This window comes from Chiloscyllium plagiosum, chromosome 1 (assembly GCF_004010195.1).
Source record: "Chiloscyllium plagiosum isolate BGI_BamShark_2017 chromosome 1, ASM401019v2, whole genome shotgun sequence".
NCBI lineage: Eukaryota > Metazoa > Chordata > Chondrichthyes > Orectolobiformes > Hemiscylliidae > Chiloscyllium > Chiloscyllium plagiosum.
The window spans coordinates 125,493,959-125,515,652 of record NC_057710.1 but is presented as its reverse complement, the minus strand read 5'-3'; the positions used below and the strand labels follow the sequence as shown (position 1 = coordinate 125,515,652).

The 21,694-nt window shown below is 40.6% G+C and overlaps 1 protein-coding gene across 1 annotated transcript in view; it reads right to left on the bottom strand.

The window, feature by feature from the left end:
• The window catches only part of antxr2a (ANTXR cell adhesion molecule 2a), a 232,866-nt gene that overhangs the window by 109,276 nt on the left and 101,896 nt on the right, over window positions 1-21,694 (bottom strand). The window contains exon 11 of the mRNA XM_043696278.1: window positions 6,319-6,397. Within this exon, the coding sequence (XP_043552213.1) occupies window positions 6,319-6,397 (79 nt within the window). The remainder of the gene's footprint in view (window positions 1-6,318; window positions 6,398-21,694) is intronic.

Sequence of the window (21,694 nt, the reverse complement as noted above, 5' to 3'; positions counted from 1 at the left end):
TGGTTGGGGGGGGGGGCAGGAGTTGCGGACAGAATGGTCTCTGCAGAATGTAGATAGGGGTGGGGAGGGAAATCTATCTTTGATGGTGGGGTCTGACTGTAAGTGGTGGAAATTGCAGAGAATAATGCACTGTATCCGGAGATTAGTGAGGTGGAAGATGAGGATCAGGGGGTTCTACCCTTGTTGCGGTTGGAGGGATGGAGTTCGAGGGCAGAGGTGCAGGAAGTGGAGCATCATGAAGAACTGTTTGAGAGCATATACAAGATCAATCGAATGTCATGACTATTAGCAAGTCTAAAAACACATTCTCAACTTTGTGACACAAATCAGAATCAGGCAATCAAGACAGCCAAAGCCCAGTCACTTGCTGCAAATGGTGTCAGATATAAAGAAACAATAGCTGCACCAGTAAGTACTTTCTATATTTTTCATGACCTCAGGACTTCCCAGATCATTTCACTGAGTAATTAAACACTCTTAAAGTGTAACCACATTGACAACATAGGGAATAAAATCTAAATCTATACAGGTCCAACTATGTTTTATTTTTATCTATTTGAATATGTTCCGCTGAATGGGACTGATACCAAGCACCACTGTATCAGGCACATATTATAAAATGTGTGAGACTCGCCCACCTATGCAAAGGGATGTCTGTTTCCCTTTAAGATAACAAAGTCCAACAGTTTTGGAATGTGTTAGTCAGCTTCAGAAGGGTCCCGCACTCTCACAAGTCCTTCTGGATCTGCTGAAAAACATGACAGCCAGATTAAAGCATCTGGATATGCTCCAGATAATAGTTTTTTGATCATCTCAGTGAAGTTTTGTGGCTTTGATGAAGAAAATTGGAGAATGCGCTAAATTATGAAAAAGGGGGTTTAAATATCATGCCCTACATAGTGCGTGGATTTGGCTGCTAAATACAGCTGTGCCCTATTGAGTTCAAAAAGTTTACAGTGTAAAATAAATAGACGCTCAGATCATGGCGAATTTAATTACTTGGTGAAGGAACCACTCCCACTAAACAGGATTGTTACATAACTTTATGTACACTATAGGTTCAAAAACTGATTATAATGATTACGTCCCACTTGTGCAAAATCTTCAGGACGTTTTTGAAACTAGACTTTAATCATGAAATAAAACAAATTATTGGAGATTACAGATTAAAAACGAAAGATATGGCCACCACAAGGTCTAGCCTGTCTAAAAATGGACATATTCAGGAAGCTTTTGTATTAAATACTGTTTTTAATTAACTAATTATTTTCAACAAAAATACAATATTAGGTAACAATTAATTTTCAATTCCTATTCAGGCTGCAAGGCAGAAAGTATGAAGAAATATTTGGGTTTTTCTCTTCAGTAATAGAGGGTTAATCATACTTACAAATATGATGGATTACAAAATGTTTGCCGTCCCCAGCTAACTCCACCTAAAGTTGTTCAATTTGCCAACAGGCTCAGTTTTCACATTGCAAAAGTTTACACTGCTGATCCAAGTGTAGAAGATGGTGCAACTTCAATGTACTACTGCTCCAAATGCATGATCAGCAGAAAAGGTGCTCATCAATGAAGTTCAAAAACATCTTTTTACAAAAAGATTCAGAAGTGTGGATTTTGCCACATTCCTGTGTTAGTTATAAGGGATTGTCAGTGACAGCAATGTCATCAAACAGATTAATTAGCCAATCACAATGAGGAAATCCCATACACATCAAACCAGGTTATAACAAGTACTGAATCTCCCTCACAGAGTCATTCCTACTTGCTGTGATACGGCTTACAGCTATCTCTATGAACCTGCAAATCAAATTTGGTTCTCATTCTAAAGTATACTTTCTGAAGGAGGGAATCAAAAGTTGTAAGTGTTTCTCCTTCCTCTACAATTGTGCTCCCTCACTCGCGATTTCCCTACTGGTGGAAATGTGTCTCAACATCTACCCAGTGACTCCCCCTCAGCATCTGTAGAGAGAAATCAGAGTCAACCTTTCAGGTACAGTGGCGCTTCCTCAGATGGCATTGGAGGCAATTCAAAAGCGATTCACTAGGTTGACTCATGGGATGAAGGGATTGCCTCATTAAGAACACAAAACAGGTTCAACCTTTATTTGTTAGAGATCTTATTGAAACACTGAAAAGGTTCTGAGAAAAGTCATTGAGTGGAGGGTCGGTGCACCGGACGGTCAGGGAGCGATGGAGTCAGTGCACTGGAGGGTCAGAGAGTGGGTGGCATGGTGGTTAGCACTGCTACCTCACAGCACCAGAGACCCAGGTTCAATTCCCGCCTCAGGCAATTGTCTGTGTAGAGTTTGCACATTCTCCCCAGTGTCTGCGTGGGTTTCCTCCAGATACTTTGGTTTCCTCCCACAGTCCGAAAATGTGCAGGTTAGGTGAATTGGCCATGCTAAATTGCCTGTAGTGTTAGGTGAAGGGGTAAATGTAGGGGGGTGGGTTGCTCTTCGAAGGGTCGGTGTGGACTTGTTGGGCCGAACTAGCTTCAGTCAGAAATACCCCCATCTGGACGATCCATCTCAGCTTCCTGCTGAGGTTCCCAGAAACATGAAAACTGGACTTCAGCCAATAATCCACATGATATCCAGAATCAGCTGATAGAATGAGAGGAAATGGGTTCCAATAGCATGTTAGCTGTTCCACAAAATACTTGTGCTCAGAACTGGACAAGTCCCTAGCCGAACTGTGCCATACAACACAGACTGGCAACTACAGGTATGTTCTGTCCACACAAAGCAGAGAAAATCTAAATTGGATTACTTCCATCCCATCTGTTTAATTATCACTGACAGTACTGCCAAGCATCAAGTCAGCATTTGACTGAGTATCGCATCAATGAGCCGAGCAATATTGGAGTCAGTGAGAAGTGGGAGTGATGAGTTGGGAAGAGGGGGAGAAAGAGAGATACTGTCCATGTGTAGGTTGTAAATTTCCCTTTTAATGCTACATAGTGTCTTAATTTTAAATCTAAGTCAATACAGTGGTTATTTTGATGTCAAGTTACAGATCTCTTGGTCAGATATTGTGTTCTCAGACAGCTTCTTTATTCATCGTCTTTCTCATGTATGACAAAGTGAGAAAGCAATGGATTGGCAGGAAATGTGCACTACGTATGTTGGGGGGTAAAATCCAATTATTGTAAGGATGGAAAATGTACAACAATGTATGTGATTTTAGAAGGTAGCCAATGCATTATTGTCACTTTGAGCATTTGTAATAGTTTTATTTTACCCTCAGATTTACATGAACAATGCTATGAAATATTATCAATGTTGAGCTGGATAAAAACTTTACATTATTCTGATCCACTAACCAATTCAAATTTAGCAGGTAAGAAAAGCCCATTTGATCTCAACATTGACTTGATTTAATTCAAATGGCCAGTGATAAAAGAGAGTTCAGGATTCTGATGGAAGGTCATCGACCTGAAACAAGATTGGTGATTTTAACCCTGTGTAAATGAATTGGTTTTGATCTAATTAAAATATTGTTCCCTGTTTCTCCCTTCACTGACTTGTAAAGTCATACAGTACAGAACACACAAAGGGAAACAGCGAACATAATCCCAAACTAGTACCATCTGCCTGCTCCTAGCCCCATAACCCTCCAAAACTTTCCTATTCATGTATCTATCCAAATGTCTTGTAAACTTGGTAATTGTACCCACTTCCACCACCTTCTCAGGAAGTTCACTCCACATGCAAACCACCTTCTGTGTGAAAAAACTTGTCTTTCGTGTCTTTTTTTAAATCTCTCTCCTCTCATCTTAAAAAATGCCCCCTAGTCTTGAAATTCCCCATCCTGGGGAAAAGCCAACTATCATTAGTTCTATCTATACCCCTCATTATTTTATAAACTTCTATCTGGTTGCCTCTCAACCTCCTGTGCTCTAGTGAAAAACATCCCAGCCTATCCAGCCTTTCATTACAACTCAAACCTTCCAAAACTGGCAACATTGTGGTAATCTCTTCTGAATTCTCTCCAGCTTGATAATATCCTTCCAATAACTGGTAACCAGAACTGGACACACTATCCCAGTATTCTGTACAACCTCAAAGGCCTGAGCAACGAAGGCAAGTGTGCCAAATGCCTTTTTAACTATCCTGTCTATATGTGATGCAAACCTCTAAGAATTATGTATCTGAACCCCTTGGTCCATCTATCCTAGAACAATACCCAAGTCCTGAGCATTAATTGTGTAAGCCTTATCCTTGTTTGATGTACCAAAATGCAATACCTTGTATTTATCCAGATTGAACGCCATCTGCCATTTTTCAGACCCATTTGATCAAGATCCTTTTGCAATCTTAGAAAACTTTCTACACAGTCGACTATGCCAACAAACGTATTATCCATGCCTTCTATATTCATATCCAAATCATTTATATAAATGACAAACAAAAGAGGACCCAGAATCGATCACTGCGGAACACCACTGGTCACTGGCCTCCGAAAAGCAACCCTCCACTATTACTCTCTGTCTCCTGCCATTAAGCCAATTATGTATAATTGGCAAGCTCATCCTGAATCCCATGTGATCTAACTTTACTAATTAGTCTATCATGTGAAACATTGCCGAAGGCTTTACCAAAATCCAATAAACAGCATCTACTGCACTGCCATCATTAGCTTTTTTGGTAACCTCCTCAAAAAAACTGAAGTTTGTGAGACATGATAGTCCTCAGACAAAACCATGACGACTATCCCAAATCAATTTTTCCTTCTCTAAATGTCCATAAATCCTAAATTTTATAACCATCTCCAACAATTTACCCAAACCGAAGTCAGACTCATCAGGTCTATGGATGCCTGGTTTCTCCTTTCAACCTTTCTTAAGCAAAAGCACAACTTTAGCCACCCTCCAGTCATCAGGCACCTCACCTGTAGTTATAGGTGATGCAAATATTTCTGCAAGGGGTCTTCCAATTTCTTCCCTTACTTCCCACAATGTTCTGGGGTACATTAGATCAGGTCCCGGAGATTTATCCACCTTTGCATTCTTTATACCTCCTGAACTTCCTCTTCTCTAATGTGAACTGTTTTAAAAATATTAAAGTTTATTCCTCTGCATTCTCTAGATTCATTTCTTTGTCCACAGTAAAAACAGACAGGAAGTATTCATTTAGTATCTCTTCCATCTACTGGGGATCAACACAAAGATGAACTCCTTGACCTGTAACAGACCTTAATCTCTCTCTAGTTAACCTCTCTAGTTAACGTATTTGCAGAATCTCTTTGGATTATTCAAAACCTAATTGGCCAATGCTATCTCATATCCCCTCTTCACCTTCCTGATTTCTTTCCTAAGAATGCCCCTACACTCTATATTGATTAGGAGATTCAACTGAACCAAATTGTGGATATCTAAAATAAGGTTCTCTTTTTTTACTCGACGTGTTGTGCATTTCCAGCATTATCTTCAATTTTCAACCGCATTTTGATTTTAAGTTAAGGTTCTGTCGAAGGCTTCATACATAACCAATAACTAGTCTGTCCTCTTTATGTTAATAGATCTGTCACACATGTCCTACATCTTATCCATATTAAAACAAAAATTGATTTGAATCCAATTTTATTCCGTCTAAATTCTCAACTATTTTCAAACTGGTCAGTTATGCATTAGTTAAATAACAATCAGTAGCACCAAAATGACAGTTAAATGTGGAGGAGAAAATTACTGCAGATGCTGGAATCTGTACAGAAAATATAAAATCCTGGAAACTATAGCGGGTTAGGCAACAAGCATGCAGGGAGAGCAAGCTAACATATGGAGTCTACATGACTCTTCATCAGAGCTCTGATGATTATCTGAAGCGTTCTAGATGCATGACAAATTCATGGATTTAACAGTCTATCCTGTTCCAGGAAAGTACGGAGTAAAATGTGGGTAAGATTGATTTCATTATCTGGCTTTTATAAATTTAGTATGCGCGCAATTCTATTCCTCAAAAAGTAAAAGATTATTATACAATGTCACATCACTTGCATGCTTTAAGAGCTTACAAACCTATGATTAGCATTTTGTTATGAGATAAAATTTGTCCAAGTAATTTTTACATTTATTATTTATTATGCTAATACGACATCTGATTTTAATGTACATTTCAACAGATAAAGACAAGCAGCAAATAGTATTCATTTGAGTATTATACTGACGTTAAGTTGTATTGCCACATTGTGAAATTAAACAGCTAAGCTGTGATAATGTTTTGAATATGAACTTTTGAAGTTGTGTTTTATTTCACACACAGTGTTGATTTCAGCTTGAATGGCCTGAATAAATAAATAAATTTCTTTACTTACACAAGTTGCGGCAGTGATGGTGACTGAACTGGAGATGAATGACTGCCCACTATTCAAACTCACTGATACAGCCATTGATCTGCAATAGAAAATTATGCACATAATCAAAAGAAATGAATTATTTCTAGTATTTTCAGAATCTAGCAAGGTGCATAACTAATATATCAGTTAGCAAGCTTTAGATATTACAAATATTGCTAAATAAATACATATTGTTCATTATTTCTATATGTTTCTGTCATAGAATATAATTATCATATAAAGATCTCATCCAAATAATGCATCATCCATATTCTTATATACCTGTTAGGACCATTTCACAGATGATACAGTAAACCTTGATGTATGGAGGATGCATCTTCAGAGGTTTGTCAGTTATTTAGATTTCATAATGGACTGTGATTTCTTTTTTGTTTTGCATTACGGATAAGTGATAATAGTATCATAGGTACTATCCAGCACCATTATGCACATAGTAATGCATTGACAAGGTAAAATACATTGGGCTAGAAGCCCATTGCAGGGATCACACTTTCCAACCTGCCCATTTGAACCATAATGCAGGTCGTCTACAAACGCATTTCAGTTCCTCAATGGTAACATTGAGGTGAACAGGGCCTATGCTACTGCCTGTCTGAATGCAGAGTACAGAGGCGAAGAGCAGACACTGAGGGAATGTGGTGCAGACTGACTTCTCTTCTTAAAGACAGGCTGTCCAAAGGGAAGAGGCACTGAATTATGGAAGGCTGCTGACTGCTGCTGCTAATCTGGGCAAGAGAACTGGAACCGTCAGGGCTAAAAGGAGATCGGACTCAATCAAGTGAGATAGGTGGATGGAACTTGTATTCTTCTCACTTCTATCTTAAGAGGGAATGTGGACAGGTCACAAATCCCACTGCCAAAAACTAGGCTGACCAATCTCATAGAACGTAGAATGTTATAGCCCTTTGGTCCTCAATGTTGCACCGACCTGTGGAACCAATCTGATCACTATCCACAACTCCACCGACCTTAGTGTCATCCGCAAATTTACTAACCCATCCTTCTATGGCCTCATCTAGGTCATTTATAAAAATAACAAACAGCAGTGGCCCATCGCGGCATTCAAATTTCTTATTACATTGCCATTAAAAAGATTAATATTTTTTAAAGGAAACAATTAGGTTGACTTGACAATGTGTGGAGAAAGAAGATTAAGTATTGGGCAGTTGGGGCCATTCAGCACGGATTTGTACAACTTAATTCAATTATTTAAAGATGTCACAGGCTGGATTTTTGCCAAGTTGGACCATCTTAGAACTCGTTTAAAAATAGGCAGCATCCAGTTCTGGGGTTCCCAACCCCATTCTTGTTTCCAGTCATTTCTGCCAGGACAGGCTTATTGTGAGAGGAGTGAGCTTGCATGCAGCACACCTGCCCTTGCCAGCTTCATCGTGGGCAGTTCGATATCTCCTGACAATTTTATTGGAATTGGGCCTTTCTGTAATTACATGTGGTTCATGGCCTCTCAGGGGAGTTCTTATGTGGGTGAGAAACAGGCAGTGAGAAACCTCTTCAAAGAAAAAGCAGGTTATTAGAAGGCAATATAATCAAGTGAAAATGTTTTGACAACATCATGCCCTTTATACTCATGAATGCTAATAACTCAAACTCTCACCCGGCCACTGACCCCTACATAACATCCTCAGGACACCCCATGCTCCATCATATCTCATGTCTCAGCGTATTACGCCATTTGCGACATTTTTATTTTCAATGATAAGTGATTTGGAGATGAACACAAGATTATCGATGCTTGCAGATAACAATAAGAAAGTACACAAAGCCAATTTGAGAAAGAACCCAAAAGGCTGCAGCTGGTTAGAATTGAGGAGCCAGCGAGAATGCAGATCAAAAGCAAACAAAACATGTGAGCATTTGCAAAGGAAGAATAGAAAATTGTAGGGAGAATAGAGTGAGATTTGAAGGCGAGCTCCAGTTACAGTGTTCAAAACTATTCCTTCATTCTTAAAATTCAAAACCAAATTCATGTCACAGGTATGAGAAGGCTCGCTCTCTGAGCTGCTGTCCTGGCTTCTGAAAAAGTGATGTGAGGTCAGAGTATACGTTTACACGCACATCATATGATCCTTACCCAAAACACACATTATATGATCCTTACCCTGAACCCACTTAATTGGTGGAAGCTATTGAAGTATCATGCCCAGCAATGTATCTATCACTTTATATTCATTCCTATTTGCAAAGTAAAGTTTTACAGCCTAGAGAAAATTTCAATATCAGTGTTAAGCTGCAACGTGATGGTGTTGCACTTTTGACATTAATACAAGAATTAAACAAGGGAAACGTATACCAGTAACAATACTTAATGTACAGCCTACACCTAGAACTAGAAACACATTCCAGGCTTACAAGGGGTTGATACAAGTAAAGAATGGAAAATTCCTCCGAGTTGTGCAGGAAAAGTGACCCTGCTTGAAAGCACTTTGCAAAATGTAGGAGGGTCACTCCACAACTAGAGTTAATTGTTCTTCCTTCTTGTTCTTAAGCATTAAAATACCAAACAGTTACATCAATGGTAAGTGATTTGGAAATTACAGAACATTTGATTTTGTTGTGCAGTACGAGTAAGTTGAGGCATGCCATATGTGAGTGCCATAGATGTAACATGCACAGGAGGTTGGGGAGCAAAAAAACTTTGAAACCAAGATTTCCAAAGCTTCCCAGTAATTTGTTTTTTGGTGGGGCAATTTCTGCCCTCGACCAATTGTTATTATTAGTAAACTACTCCAAACTTTGCACCCATGAGACTACCACAACAGTAGAAAGCAAATCAAATGGACCCTGGGGCTGAATTCTAAGGGCAGGGATGCGTGGGGAGGTCCACACTGCTGGTACCCTTTCACCCTCACCCTTACCCAGAAAAACAACTTAGGGTTGGGGGGTGGTGGCCATAATGATCATGTGCACCTCGCAACCTTAAAAAGTCAAAGGTCGGACCTTGCCTCATCCGTCAAATAGAGGAGAATTGGAAACAGTCAGATTGGTCGAAAGCTCGAGCAGTCACAGTGGTGTCAGACCTGAGCGCTGGCCACTAATGGGGCTGCAGGAGGCCCATGGAGATCAGAACCTTTAAGTGGGAAAACCTATAGAGGGTAAGAGAGTTCAATTCTAGGTCAGTTTTGGCGGTAAGGCATGCAGTGACAAACAGACGTTAAGACCTCTGGTATGTGGAGGAAGGCAGGATATGTCAACTTAATGCTCACAGCCCTCCCTGAAGGAGGAACCAACCATTTCTCCTCCCCTCCTCTGAGCCCATCGGTTTAACAACATTCTCACGCACCTACCCATACAAACCAGATTACAGTATAATATTAGGGCCAATTGGCCTGCTAAGCAAATTCAGTTGTTCATTTTGTTTTTTTTTAAATTGGGTGGATTTGTCCACTTATTTTACCCATTCGACAGAAAGAATGACAAAATCCAACTTTTTTTTGTCCAACAATTGCTATATATTTTATACCATATTAAGAATATATCAATACGTGATCAATTTGAAAATTAGTACTTTTTTGATTAATGAAAAACTGCTAATTCTAAAATGTGACCACGTTTCCATTTAATTTGTAACGCGTGTATTCTGCATATGTAATCTCTCTCTACTTGAAATGGTGAGGTTATGAACTTATTCAGAACCCATTCAACTATGGGCAGTTAAAATTGGATCTAATTTTTTTTTCCTGAACTTTAAGTTTATTTGAGTGCATTTTCCAAAGGAAGAACATGAACTACTATTAAGTTAGTGTCAAGTGGGCTATAGTCAAGAAACTCACTGAGAGGAATAACAGGAGCATAATTTTGAGTTAAGGTTCAAACATATTGACACTGAAATACGGGAAACAATCATGCATTCTGTCTCTCAAATAAGAATTTGGGGTGTCCTCATTCGCTGAAAATGGAAAATCATTTTAAATTACAATTTCCTGTGTTTTTTTGTTTGAAATAACAATATCTTAATCATTTAGACTACAATTAGAAAGATGAATTTAGTTCTGTACTATTTATTTCTGTTATGTCAAGTGAAACAATTCTCCAAGTCTTTATTGCAGATGTAAGCTCTATCAATTTTAACAATAAACTGTTATCTGTAGAAACTTGTTACATGAAAAGACAATATTCTAATACAAGCATTTCCAACTAGTCCAGGTTAAGTAAATACATGGGACACTGTGGAATGGATCTGATAGGTGCCCTATCCATCGGCTGGAGAGAGCCAGTGAAAGTTACATATTGATTCTCTTCAGGAAATCCCACTGATTTAAACTGCAATCCATTTCCTTTTGCACTGGTTCTTCAGCACAAATGTCCCCACAGTTCCAAAGACCCAGCACTCAAATTGTATGCATTATACAATGAAAATTACCTCACCTATCCTTCATCACCATCAATGCAGAGTTGAACGGTCAATGAGGGATGGGGATTGAGTGTGGACAAGGGGTTATATCACCAAGAAATAGTAGCACTTCAGAAATCTGTCAAGATCCTGCTCCCTTCAGTTTCCTTCAAACACTATGTTTGAAGGTACACAGAAAGTCCCAGTGAAGACGTCAAGTATATCATTTGATTACACAAAGAGGAAATTGGACCTGAAATTTAACCCAGTTTTCTAATTTCTATATCCAGCATATGGGTTTCTGCAGCTAGGGTCAACAAAGTAGGATTATTGCCAGCAGAACTGGCGGCCCTCTGAAATGGACAGACTGAAAAGCCCTTAAACACAAACTGTACAGCTGCTTCTTATCTAGGTGAAAGGCGTTGGGTAATAAGACTTGTTCTGACTGTGGAGAGTTCTTTGCTTTACTGGGGATTTCCAGCATGAAATAAATAATCTTTGCTCCCTCAACTCTTTTCACGTTGACTTCCACTTCCCTATAGCATGCAAACAACTTATGTATTGACTTCAGATGAGTAACATCTTGTCATTGAGGACTCTGGGTCTGTACTTGAGGGAGTTTAGAAAGATGAGGGAGGATCTCTTTGAAACTTGTAGAATACTAAGAGGTCTAGAAGGAGTTCCTCTGCATGCCACACATTTCCAAACCAGAATAGTGTATCACAGTGTCTTCTTTGATGTAGTCCCAAAATCCTTCCCTAACAGCACTATGGATTTATTCTCTACCCCCAAGCACTGCAATGGTTCAAGAAGACAGTCTAGCACCACCTTCTCTACTGGAGAAAATGCTTGCAGTAGTAGGAGGGACTAGGACCTGAGGGCAGAGCCTCAAGGTGAAGGGACGATCATTATGAACAGACACGAAGAGGGATTTCTTCAACCAGATGGTAGTGAATCTGTGGAAGGCTGTGGAAGCCAGGTTATTGATGGTATTTAAGACGGAGATAGATAGGTTGCTGATTTGGTAAGAAGATCAAAGGTTATGGGAGAAAACAGGTGAAGGGCTCAAATCTCCACAGCAGGTTATTGCTAATATCTGGAACAGGACATCCTTCCTATTGAATTACTGGGCCACTGACCATTCATGCCATCATGGTCACTGTTGCCCCCAACTCATTCTAGGATTTCACAATCTCTCAGATCCAAGGGGATCTAAGGTGTATATCTCAGCAGATCAGTTTGTCACTGCAGCTGATTATATCCATTTTGTTGTTGATGAGGTCAGTCAGAGCCACAGGCCTCTCAGGTTGGCTGTCAAGCCTGGATTCTCACAGATACAGGACATCTCAGACTGCACATATGCAGTAACCAAGGTAAGTCCAGATCAAACAACAGGATTTATCAGCTGGAATGGGATTCCATGGCAGCAGCGGTCAGCTGTTGTGTGTCCCCCAGATGGTTATCTGTATGTCCATATCAATATCCTGGAAGGTGAATGATGGTTTCATTTTGAACCAGTAACATCCCCCACAGGATTTTGCAGCTTCAAGCAGAGCAAACACAGAACTTGTTGAAGACATGGCTGACCCTCTAAGCATATGACACCAGGTATTCGTGCTACCACTGACCATTATGAAAGGAGCTGGAGTCATTGGGTATAAAAGTCACAGGATGCCACTTTTTGAATTAAGCTTAGAGTAAGATGTTATTTATGTAATTGAATAGATCGGGCTAATGCATCAGCTAGGTTCCAAAATGGCCGTACTCTCCTTGCTTTCTACAACACTGTGCTACAGAGAGGACTGAAGGAACTTGGCAATTGTTCTACAGGAAGATAAAAAGTGGAAGCACAGGAGATGAGAAAGACTCCTGAATGTGGCCAGGATGCCCGCAAATGACCTGGCCAAAGAATACACAATGGACACCAGAGCTCAGAGAAATTGGGTATGAAGTCTTATACCACGACAATGCTGAACCTACTACCATTGCCAGGCTAAACCCAACATAAAGTCCTGTACCAGGCACAAATCTACACCCTAACCCAACTTCACTCATCTTCCACTTGGCTCGTCTTCCGCACATCATACATCATGTCCATTAAGCAAGTGGGAGACAACAATAGAACTGACTGGATTATAGTGGCTTCAAATTTGGAATAAAAATTCTTTCACGAAATGTGAGTGTCAGTGTCTTGGCGAGCATTGATTGGCCATCCCTCACTACCCTTGAGAAGGTGGTGTTAGACTGTCTTCTTGAACCATTGCAGTGCTTGGGGGTAGAGAATAAATCCATGGTGCTGTTCGGAAGGGATTCTGGGCCTACCCCAAAGAAGACACAGCTATACACTATTCCGATTTGGAAATGTGCAGCATGCAGAGGAACTTACAGCTGCAAGTTGCAATGTTCCCATGTATGTGCTACCTTCGTCCCTCTGAGTGGTAGTTGATTGGCCACCCCTCACTACCCTTGAGAAGGTGGTGTTAGGCTGTCTTCTTGAACCATTGCAGTGCTTGGGGGTAGAGAATAAATCCATGGTGCTGTTCGGAAGGAATTCTGGGCCTACCCCAAAGAAGACACAGCTATACACTATTCCAATTTGGAAATGTGCAGCATGCAGAGGAACTTACAGCTGCAAGTTGCAATGTTCCCATGTATGTGCTACCTTCGTCCCTCTGAGTGGTAGAGATCACAATGTGGAAGATGCTGGCAAGCAGCATTGGTGAGTTGCTGCAGTATTTTGTACTCACAGCTGCCGCTGTGTATAGCTGGCAGAGGGAGAGGATGCTTAACCTGGCTGCTGTGGTGCTGATTAAGCTGGCTGCTTTTCTCTGGATGGTTTCAAGCTTCTTTAGCGTTGCTCAAGCTGCATTTTTCCAGGACAGTGGAAAACATTCCATCACACTCCTGAGTTGTGCCTTATATATTCAGGTCAGGCTCTGGGGAGTCAGGAGATGAGGTACTCACCTCAGAATTCCCAGTCCCTGACCCACTCTGTAGCCACAGTACTTTTATGCCATATTTATATATGGTTCTGCTTCTGAACCTGATCAATACTAGCACCAAGCTATTGGTATTGGGAGGTACAGCTAAGTTAACATCAAGGGAATTGGCTAGATTCTCTAGATTCCTGAAGAAGGGCTTATGCCCGAAACGTCGATTCTCCTGCTCCTTGGATGCTGCCTGACCTGCTGCGCTTTTCCAGCAACACATTTTTCAGCTCTGATCCCCAACATCTGCAGTCCTCACTTTCTCCTAGTAGATTCTCTAGTAAAACAATTACATTGTTATATACACCCAAAGTGAATCCCTTTGTGTTTCTAAAGGATTTCTTTTTCCATTACTCCGCATTATGCTACCCTTGATTCATTTTATTTCAAAAATATACTTTATTCATAAAAATCTGGACATACATATACATAAAGATTTATAGATTTAAAGATATACATTGTCACTAATGTAGTTCAATTCTGCACACAGCCTTTACAAATGGAGATCAAAAAAACAAACCCAAGGCATTTCTTAAGTGTACAAGACAATATGTGCATATCCAGGGGGGTCCAAAACCTGAACAGACCTCTAGTTAACTTCAGCAGAAGGATGTCAGACAGGGCTCTTTCTCCACTGTGCCTTGGTAGCAGCTGCCCCAAGATTTTGCACATCCCTCAGGACATCGTCCTGGACTTGGCCAGTCTGTAACACGGAGTCAAAATCATTGCCTTGTTCTGAAGACCAAGGAGTTTCGGGCAGACTAATGAGCACCTTTCATCAAGTTGATGGTTCACCAGGTGCAGTCCATGTTCGTCTCGGTATGTGACCCGGGGAACAGGCCGTAGAGCTCAGAGTCCTGCATCACCAAGCTGCATGAGACAACCTCGACAAAACCCACTGCATCTTTCTCCAGGCTTCCTTTGCAAAGGCACCTTTCAGAAGGAGATGGGTGACAGTCTCTGTCACCCACACCTGCTCTGAGGGCCGAATGTGGTGGTGCAGACTGGCTGGGTGAATATGAAGGATCTCAGAGGCAGTGCCCTTCTCACCACCAGCCAAGCAAAGTCTTAGCGCTTGGTGAAAAGTTCTGGATGAGGTATTTTGCCAAGTGACTTTGACAATCTGCTCAGGGAACAACATGACAGGATCCACTCTCCTTTCCCCACAGCATCTCAAGGACACTACATGCTGACCATTTCCTGATGGACTTGTGATTAAAGGTATTTTTCTTCGCAAACTTTTCCCCGAAGGACAGGTGACAGGGAACAGTCAAACTGCTTGTAGTATTCAGCAGCAGCAAGGCCAGTCCCATCCTTCACCGTATTGGGGACAGGTAGAACCTCAGTAGGGAGTGACACTTGGTGTTTGTGCTTCCTGATTAAGGGCTTATGCCCAAAATGTTGATTCTCCTGCTCCTTGGATACTGTCTGACCAGCTGTGCTTTTGCAGCATCACACTCTCGACTCTGATCTCCAGCATTTACTTTCCTCACTTTCTCCTCCTTGGCATTTGCGAACTAAGGGTCCATGTACACCTTGATGCAGCTGCACACAAAGGTGACTGTCAGGATGATGGCAGCATTGGGTACATTCTCTCCCACCCCCTTAATAGAGTGTTGTACACGGTGTCCCTGTGGACACAGGCATTTTGGACTGCCAGGTGAAGTGGAAGATAGTCTGGGTTATTGCAACAGCACAGGTTCAGGGAATGGGCCAGACCTGCATCACATACAACAACAGAGAGAGTGCCTCATACCTGATGACCAGGTTTTTACCTGCAATGCTCCCAAAAGCCCAGTTTCTGCTTCTCCTTGGCAACATGCTACTTCCAAGCTTTTGCACCCCTCCTTGTGCCATCAGAGGAACTAGAGGCAGCGGAGAAGATAGAATGTCATGATTCGTGGAGAGTCAGGGTGTGGACGAGGTATCAATAAGGTGGGAGTGAATGTCAGTATTGGCTGCTCTGATGGAGATGTGAGGAGGAGCTATAAATAGAGGAATGTGAAGAGCTGCAGGATGTGTCAGTGCTGCGTACCAGAATGGTGCGGAAGTCCGACTGGGGTTCAGCATCTGAACCCAATACCCATCTTTCCTACCATTGAGATCTTTGAACATCTTGTGACACTGAATTCCAAGTGAGAGGGAGCCCATTTCTCCTGGATCAGACACCTCCACGGGTGCCTGTTTGGTCTGAACGGCTAGCATTTTTGTCACAATCCATAGCAGGATCTCCAGGGAAAAGTCAGAAAATCAGAAAGTGATCTTCACACACTTTGAAAGCTTCAGGAAACAATCTTTAATGGAGCCATTCTGACCACTGCCAGGATTCCTTTAAATAGAAACCTTTCCACAGACAGATGCAAGTATGTCATCACTCCCGTACCCTGTAATAGATCAGGCAAACCAAGATAAAAGGATGCCAATACCACGGCTGAATTAAACAGCCACACAAAGCCAGCTCCAGTAACAATTAGGTACCTGAACCACAGCTATCCACATGTCAACCAGACTGCAGTGTGGAAATATACACTCAAATGCTTTCACTAAATGCATCCAGCTTGATATCTCTCTCCTCACCTTCTAAAATCTCCTTTACATGTTTACTTTGTTCTTTCATCATGCCTGCACTAGCTCTTTTACAGAGCTAGGCGGAAGTGGGTGCTGCAGATGCTGGAGATTATAGTCAAGATTAGAGTGGTGCTGGAATAGCACAGCAGGTCAGGCAGCATCCGAGGAGCAGGAAAATCAATGTTTCGGGGCAAAAGCCCTTCATCAGGAATGCCTGATCTGCTTTTCCAGCACCACTCTAATCTTGACTCTTTTACAGATCTATCTAATTAGTGCCACTCTCCTACTCTTTTCCTGCCCTGCAAACTATGCAACTTTAAGGATATATCCAATTCCCGTTTGTAAGTTCCTATTGAATCTGGCTTAACTGCCCATACAGGCATTGTGATTCAGATCACAGATTCTAATTGCATGAAAACAATTCTCATCCAAGACATTTTCCTGGTTCTTTTATCAATTACCTTATTTCAGCACATTCTGGTTAATGGCCCTCATGTCATTAGAAAAAATATCCCTTATAATTCTAGCAAAACCCTTTATAAATTTTGAATGCCTTTACTAAATCTCCAATAACTTCCCTTTTGCAAAGGAAACAGCCTGCTATTCTGATTTCTCTTCAAATATTTGGTTCCGGGAAAGTTTAAATTTATGAATTCCTCAATACTCAAAAGGTTAAGACTTGTGTATGCAATATTGCAATGAAAACTAATTGCATGGTTTCTTCTTTAAGTAACTGAAGAGCATAAAGAGTGTCATACTGTAGAGTTAAATATTAAACAAGATGTATTTATTGATTCTGTCTTTAAAGTTCAAAGTCTCAAGAGCCAATATACACAGAATGAAATGCCTGATTGACATCAGTGAAAAGATTTTATGTTCCATTACGCTGTCAAAAGGTCAAAGTTAATATCTAACACTTGAAACTGTACATCAATATTGGAAAGAGGGCTCATTTAAAAAACAATAAATACTATTTTGCATGGAAAATATAGTCTATCCTTTTTCCAATTTGGAATTAAACGGAAGTAAGAGTACACAAAGATAAGGCAGTTGGATAATAAATGGACATTTTCCAAAATACGACAATATTTATACAGGGGCAAAGATGTACTATGCACAAAATGGAAAATTGCACAAAACTACTCTAAAATGAAAGAACCAAGAAACTAAAGTAGGTTTAAAGAGAAAAGGAAAATTTCTAATACATGCAGAAAACGGGAGACCATTGTGACAAGTGTAAGATCAGAAAGAGGTAAAAGGTAGATAAGGCCAGAAATGCTAAAGGAAGAATATGAATGGGTCTTAGTAGCAGATTGATAACACACTACCAATTTCCTCCAATACTAAACAGAAAAGCAATTTAGGAAATAAGCTAAGGCATTATGCAGCTTGTTGGCACTGAAAGCAAGAGTAGGTAAAAAAAGCTAAGCAACTACAACTTCCAGGTTTTGCCAAGACAAAGGTTAACAATAGGGTCAATGTCAGCCATGTGTGATATAGAATTTTAGTATTGCGACAATTGGATGTTTCAGGTAATCTATATGCCAACGCAATAAGAGAAGCAAGGGTAGAGCATTGTGAAGCACTAACAGTCATTTTCAGGCAGTCAATAAGGCTCCAACAGACTGTAAACAAAAAAAAAGTTCCTCCTGTACCTAATATTAAAGAGCTATTAGCCAGAATGCAAGGACTGGAAGACTAATGGAGTAAACAGTCAAAAGAAGAATGTGGATTGTGGGTGTAAAACTGGCCTAGTGAAAGGCTATAATCACACCCCCAGAAGGGACCAATCTTGCTCGGCCAGCCTCATAGAATTTAACTTTTGAGGAGGTGACAGCTCAGACTGATAAGAGTGTGGTGTGAGGACAGGTATGACAGCACAGTCAAATTTACAAAGGTTTTTGCTTAAGCACTGATCCTGTGAGCTTCAAGGACTGTTGAAAGATGCTTCATAGCTATAAACTAGTATCTATCTATGAGGTAAGACTGTCACAATATGAGTGAGAGGATGAAATTGTAGGGTATGGTGTGAGGTGGTTGAGCTGTACACGCTTTCCCACCTCTAGCCCCTCAAACACCAGCACCTCCCATCCCCCAACCCCAGCCAATCCTGAGAATTTTGGTGTCTAAAACCAACCACAAAAACAGTGATTTGTCATAGGACAGAGGTTACAGTGTTTATAAAATAAACTTGAGAGAGAGAAAGGGGAGGCAGCTAGAATGATCAATGCTTAACATGGACAAGTCCAAGACAGAATATATATTAGAAGTAACACATGAGTCACGTGTTAATTTGGAAAAACAGAGCTAGCAAAGGTCAAGTTGAGTGACACCTATGATGCAACATGTACGAATAATGTGAAGTGAATGTGCTTAATTATACTGCCAGACCAGTTAAATTCAAATTATAGAGCCAAGTTAAAAGCTGCAGAGTGCTTGGGCATTAAAAGCAAGGAAGAAACTGCAATCATGCAAGGGTCACTCAGGCTCTGTAGTAGTACAAAGGAGAACAGGAAGATTGACCTGTTTAATGCTAAGAGTCAACAATGAGGAATGACAGGACAAACTATGCCTCTTCGGCCTAGAAGGCCAATTTAGAAACAACCTTCCAAAAGTACATTATTCCTATTAATATCAAGTAAGAAGGAAGCAAAAAATATTGAAAGGGAACACAGAAATATGAAGAAAAATTGGCTTTGGAATATGAAAAGAATGAACAAACATTACTTTTCTCAACCCAGTGATCCAATTTAATAGCTAAGGATGGGTGATGTTTTGTGTCATTATAGCATTGTTCTACCTGACTGCATGACAAAAGAGGATTTCAGTAATTTATGCAGTTGCTATGCATGCAAGTCATAATAATGTTAAATTACATTCAAGTTTCCTTATACTTTATTGCTGTTCACTCATTCACATCAACAATTTTCATAACTATAACTGAGTCGCTGTTAAAGGAGTCAGTGAGCAATGTTGATTTTTGAATTAAGAATACATGTAAAATCACAAGAAAACCTATATGATTTTTTATAATTTTGTGTATCTTATATGGTTATAGAACTTTACATCAGAAGATGAAAACAAAACTGAAAGCTACTGGGCATCAGACTAAATGGCAAATCTCTAGATGAGGTTCAGAATATTTTGAATACTTTCAACAGTACCTTCAAGGGGATTACAAGGTGCAGCTAAAAGAAATAATTAACAGAACCTAGAGAACAAAATTTTGAGTTCAAGAACTACTCAAAGCAAAAGAACTGCCATGTTCAAATAAATAACTTTTGTCATGAGTTCTGGTCCATTGAGTGAAGAGTATTGCAATACTTGCATTTGTCATTTTGGTGAACTCCTATGGTACAAGTTAACAGTTCCTCAGTTTTGGCTATGAAAATTGTTGATGTGAACAAGTGAAGTGCAATAAAGTATAAGTGAACTTGAATGTAATTTGATGTTATTGTGTTTAACCACTGGATAAAGCGCAAACTGACAAATCTCCCAAAACACTTTGAGCAGCACAGGCAATTGTTGGCAGTTTAGAAACAAACAATACCCATTAGGATATTGAAAAAAACACACTTTGGACTGAATCTCCTAATGTTTTGATGCCTGGTGTCCAACAGAGCAAGTGGCGAACTGAAGGTGCAAGATTCACGTCCTGGTTCCATATCGAGATTTCTTGTTCGTACAGATAAGTTTGGTAAGATAGAATGCTGAATATTCAACAAGATGAGCTGTGCCTTTAATAAGGCTTTTGAGAAGCAATAATCTCCCTTTGTTGGCAACACCACCATGTGAGAAACTCCCCTCATGGCAGCCTGTACGGGGAGGTGCTGTCAGGTCAGAAGGCCTCCTCATGGGTCTGCTCCTGGACAGGGCCAAACTGGCCATGAACTAATCCAGACAGTGAGTCGTGGAGAGGGTCATGGTACCTGACTGTCTGCCCCTCTTTCACAGTTCTTTTTGTGCTTGGGTGTTCGTGGAGATGGTGCATGCAGTGTTCACTGGCACAATAAAGGAATTTAGGGACGAGTGGGGCCTGCAGAGGGTGGATGCATCATCCGCCCAGATAATGTCATTTTCATTTGATAAGTTTCCATTTACCTATAAGTTTCTGTTAACCATTAATTTGTATATTTGTTATCATGTCCTTCCTATCAGGGACTGTTTGACTCAATTTTGTTAATTTAAAGTTAATTTAAACTCATCAAAGCATTTGTCAAAGCATAAAAGATGGAATGAGATGCTCCAAATGTAGAGATTGGCCTCACTGGACTTATTACCTGTTTCTACCACAAATCCCACCATAGTTCACATTGTTTAGATTCACATAAGATTCTGCCCTTAATAGTTTTTCAATTCAGTCTTACTCCTGAAGCTAAACAAAGCTCGAAGTATTGACCTCCACAAGGTCACCTTCCATCCCTCTCTACTTCTCCAACCACCTCATTGCAAGGGCTGACCAAACGTTTTTTTCTCTGCAATTTACCCGAGTGCAAGGATTAAAACACCAAATGTTAACAAAAGCCTCCCACTACTCAATGTTGAGTTTGGTTGCCACAGAGGTCAGGGCAGTTGCTGCCTGTTCCAGTCCCTTAACCACTGCTTCCTACCCTGTGAAGTCTGGACTTGTGTCTCTGTGATTAACTTAGCCTCAGCTCAGCCTGAACCATGTGCAACTTACAAATTATCATTCATATGTAATAAAAATAACTGCTGCTGAGGCAGAGCACACTTTGAATCCAAAAAAAAACCACACTGGGCAAAATGCAGTGAATTGACATGAGGGGCACTCCTGGGTCATCATATCTTGCAAATTGAGCCGAGCAAACTATTTCTATAAAGTAACAGACCCATTTTAAATATCCGCATACTGAAACTATTCATGTTACAAAATCAGTAAACTTAACTCATCTAGTGAATATGACAATGAGATCTGACCTCAAACCATGTCATCATGCTTGAATCCAGTTTTAACAGAGGTGAATTAGTAGTAGTAGGTGAGGCTGATTAACCTGTTGTGAAGAAGTGGGTCTGTTGTTATTTCTACACTTTATTGAGACTGCAGTCTCAAGTCTTAGCTGCATGTGGATTTAAAAGCTGGGGGTTAGAAACAGAAATGTGTGAACAAAGGTGGGATTTAGCACCTAAAAGGCCTTTTCAGCATTTCTTGTGGGCCTAGAGGAAGTATCCCCCCACCCTTGACCCAAGTTAACCTGCTCGGAGAAAGTGAGGACTGCAGATGCTGGAGACCAGAGTTGAAAAGTGTGGTGCTGGAAAAGCACAGCAGGTCAGGCAGCATCCGAGGAGCAGGAGAATCGACGTTTCGGGCATAAGCCCTTCTTCAGGAATGAGGCTGGTGTGCCAAGCGGGCTGAGATAAAAGGTGTGGGGAGGAGGGGGGTGCGGGAATTGGGGGAGGGGTGATGGGC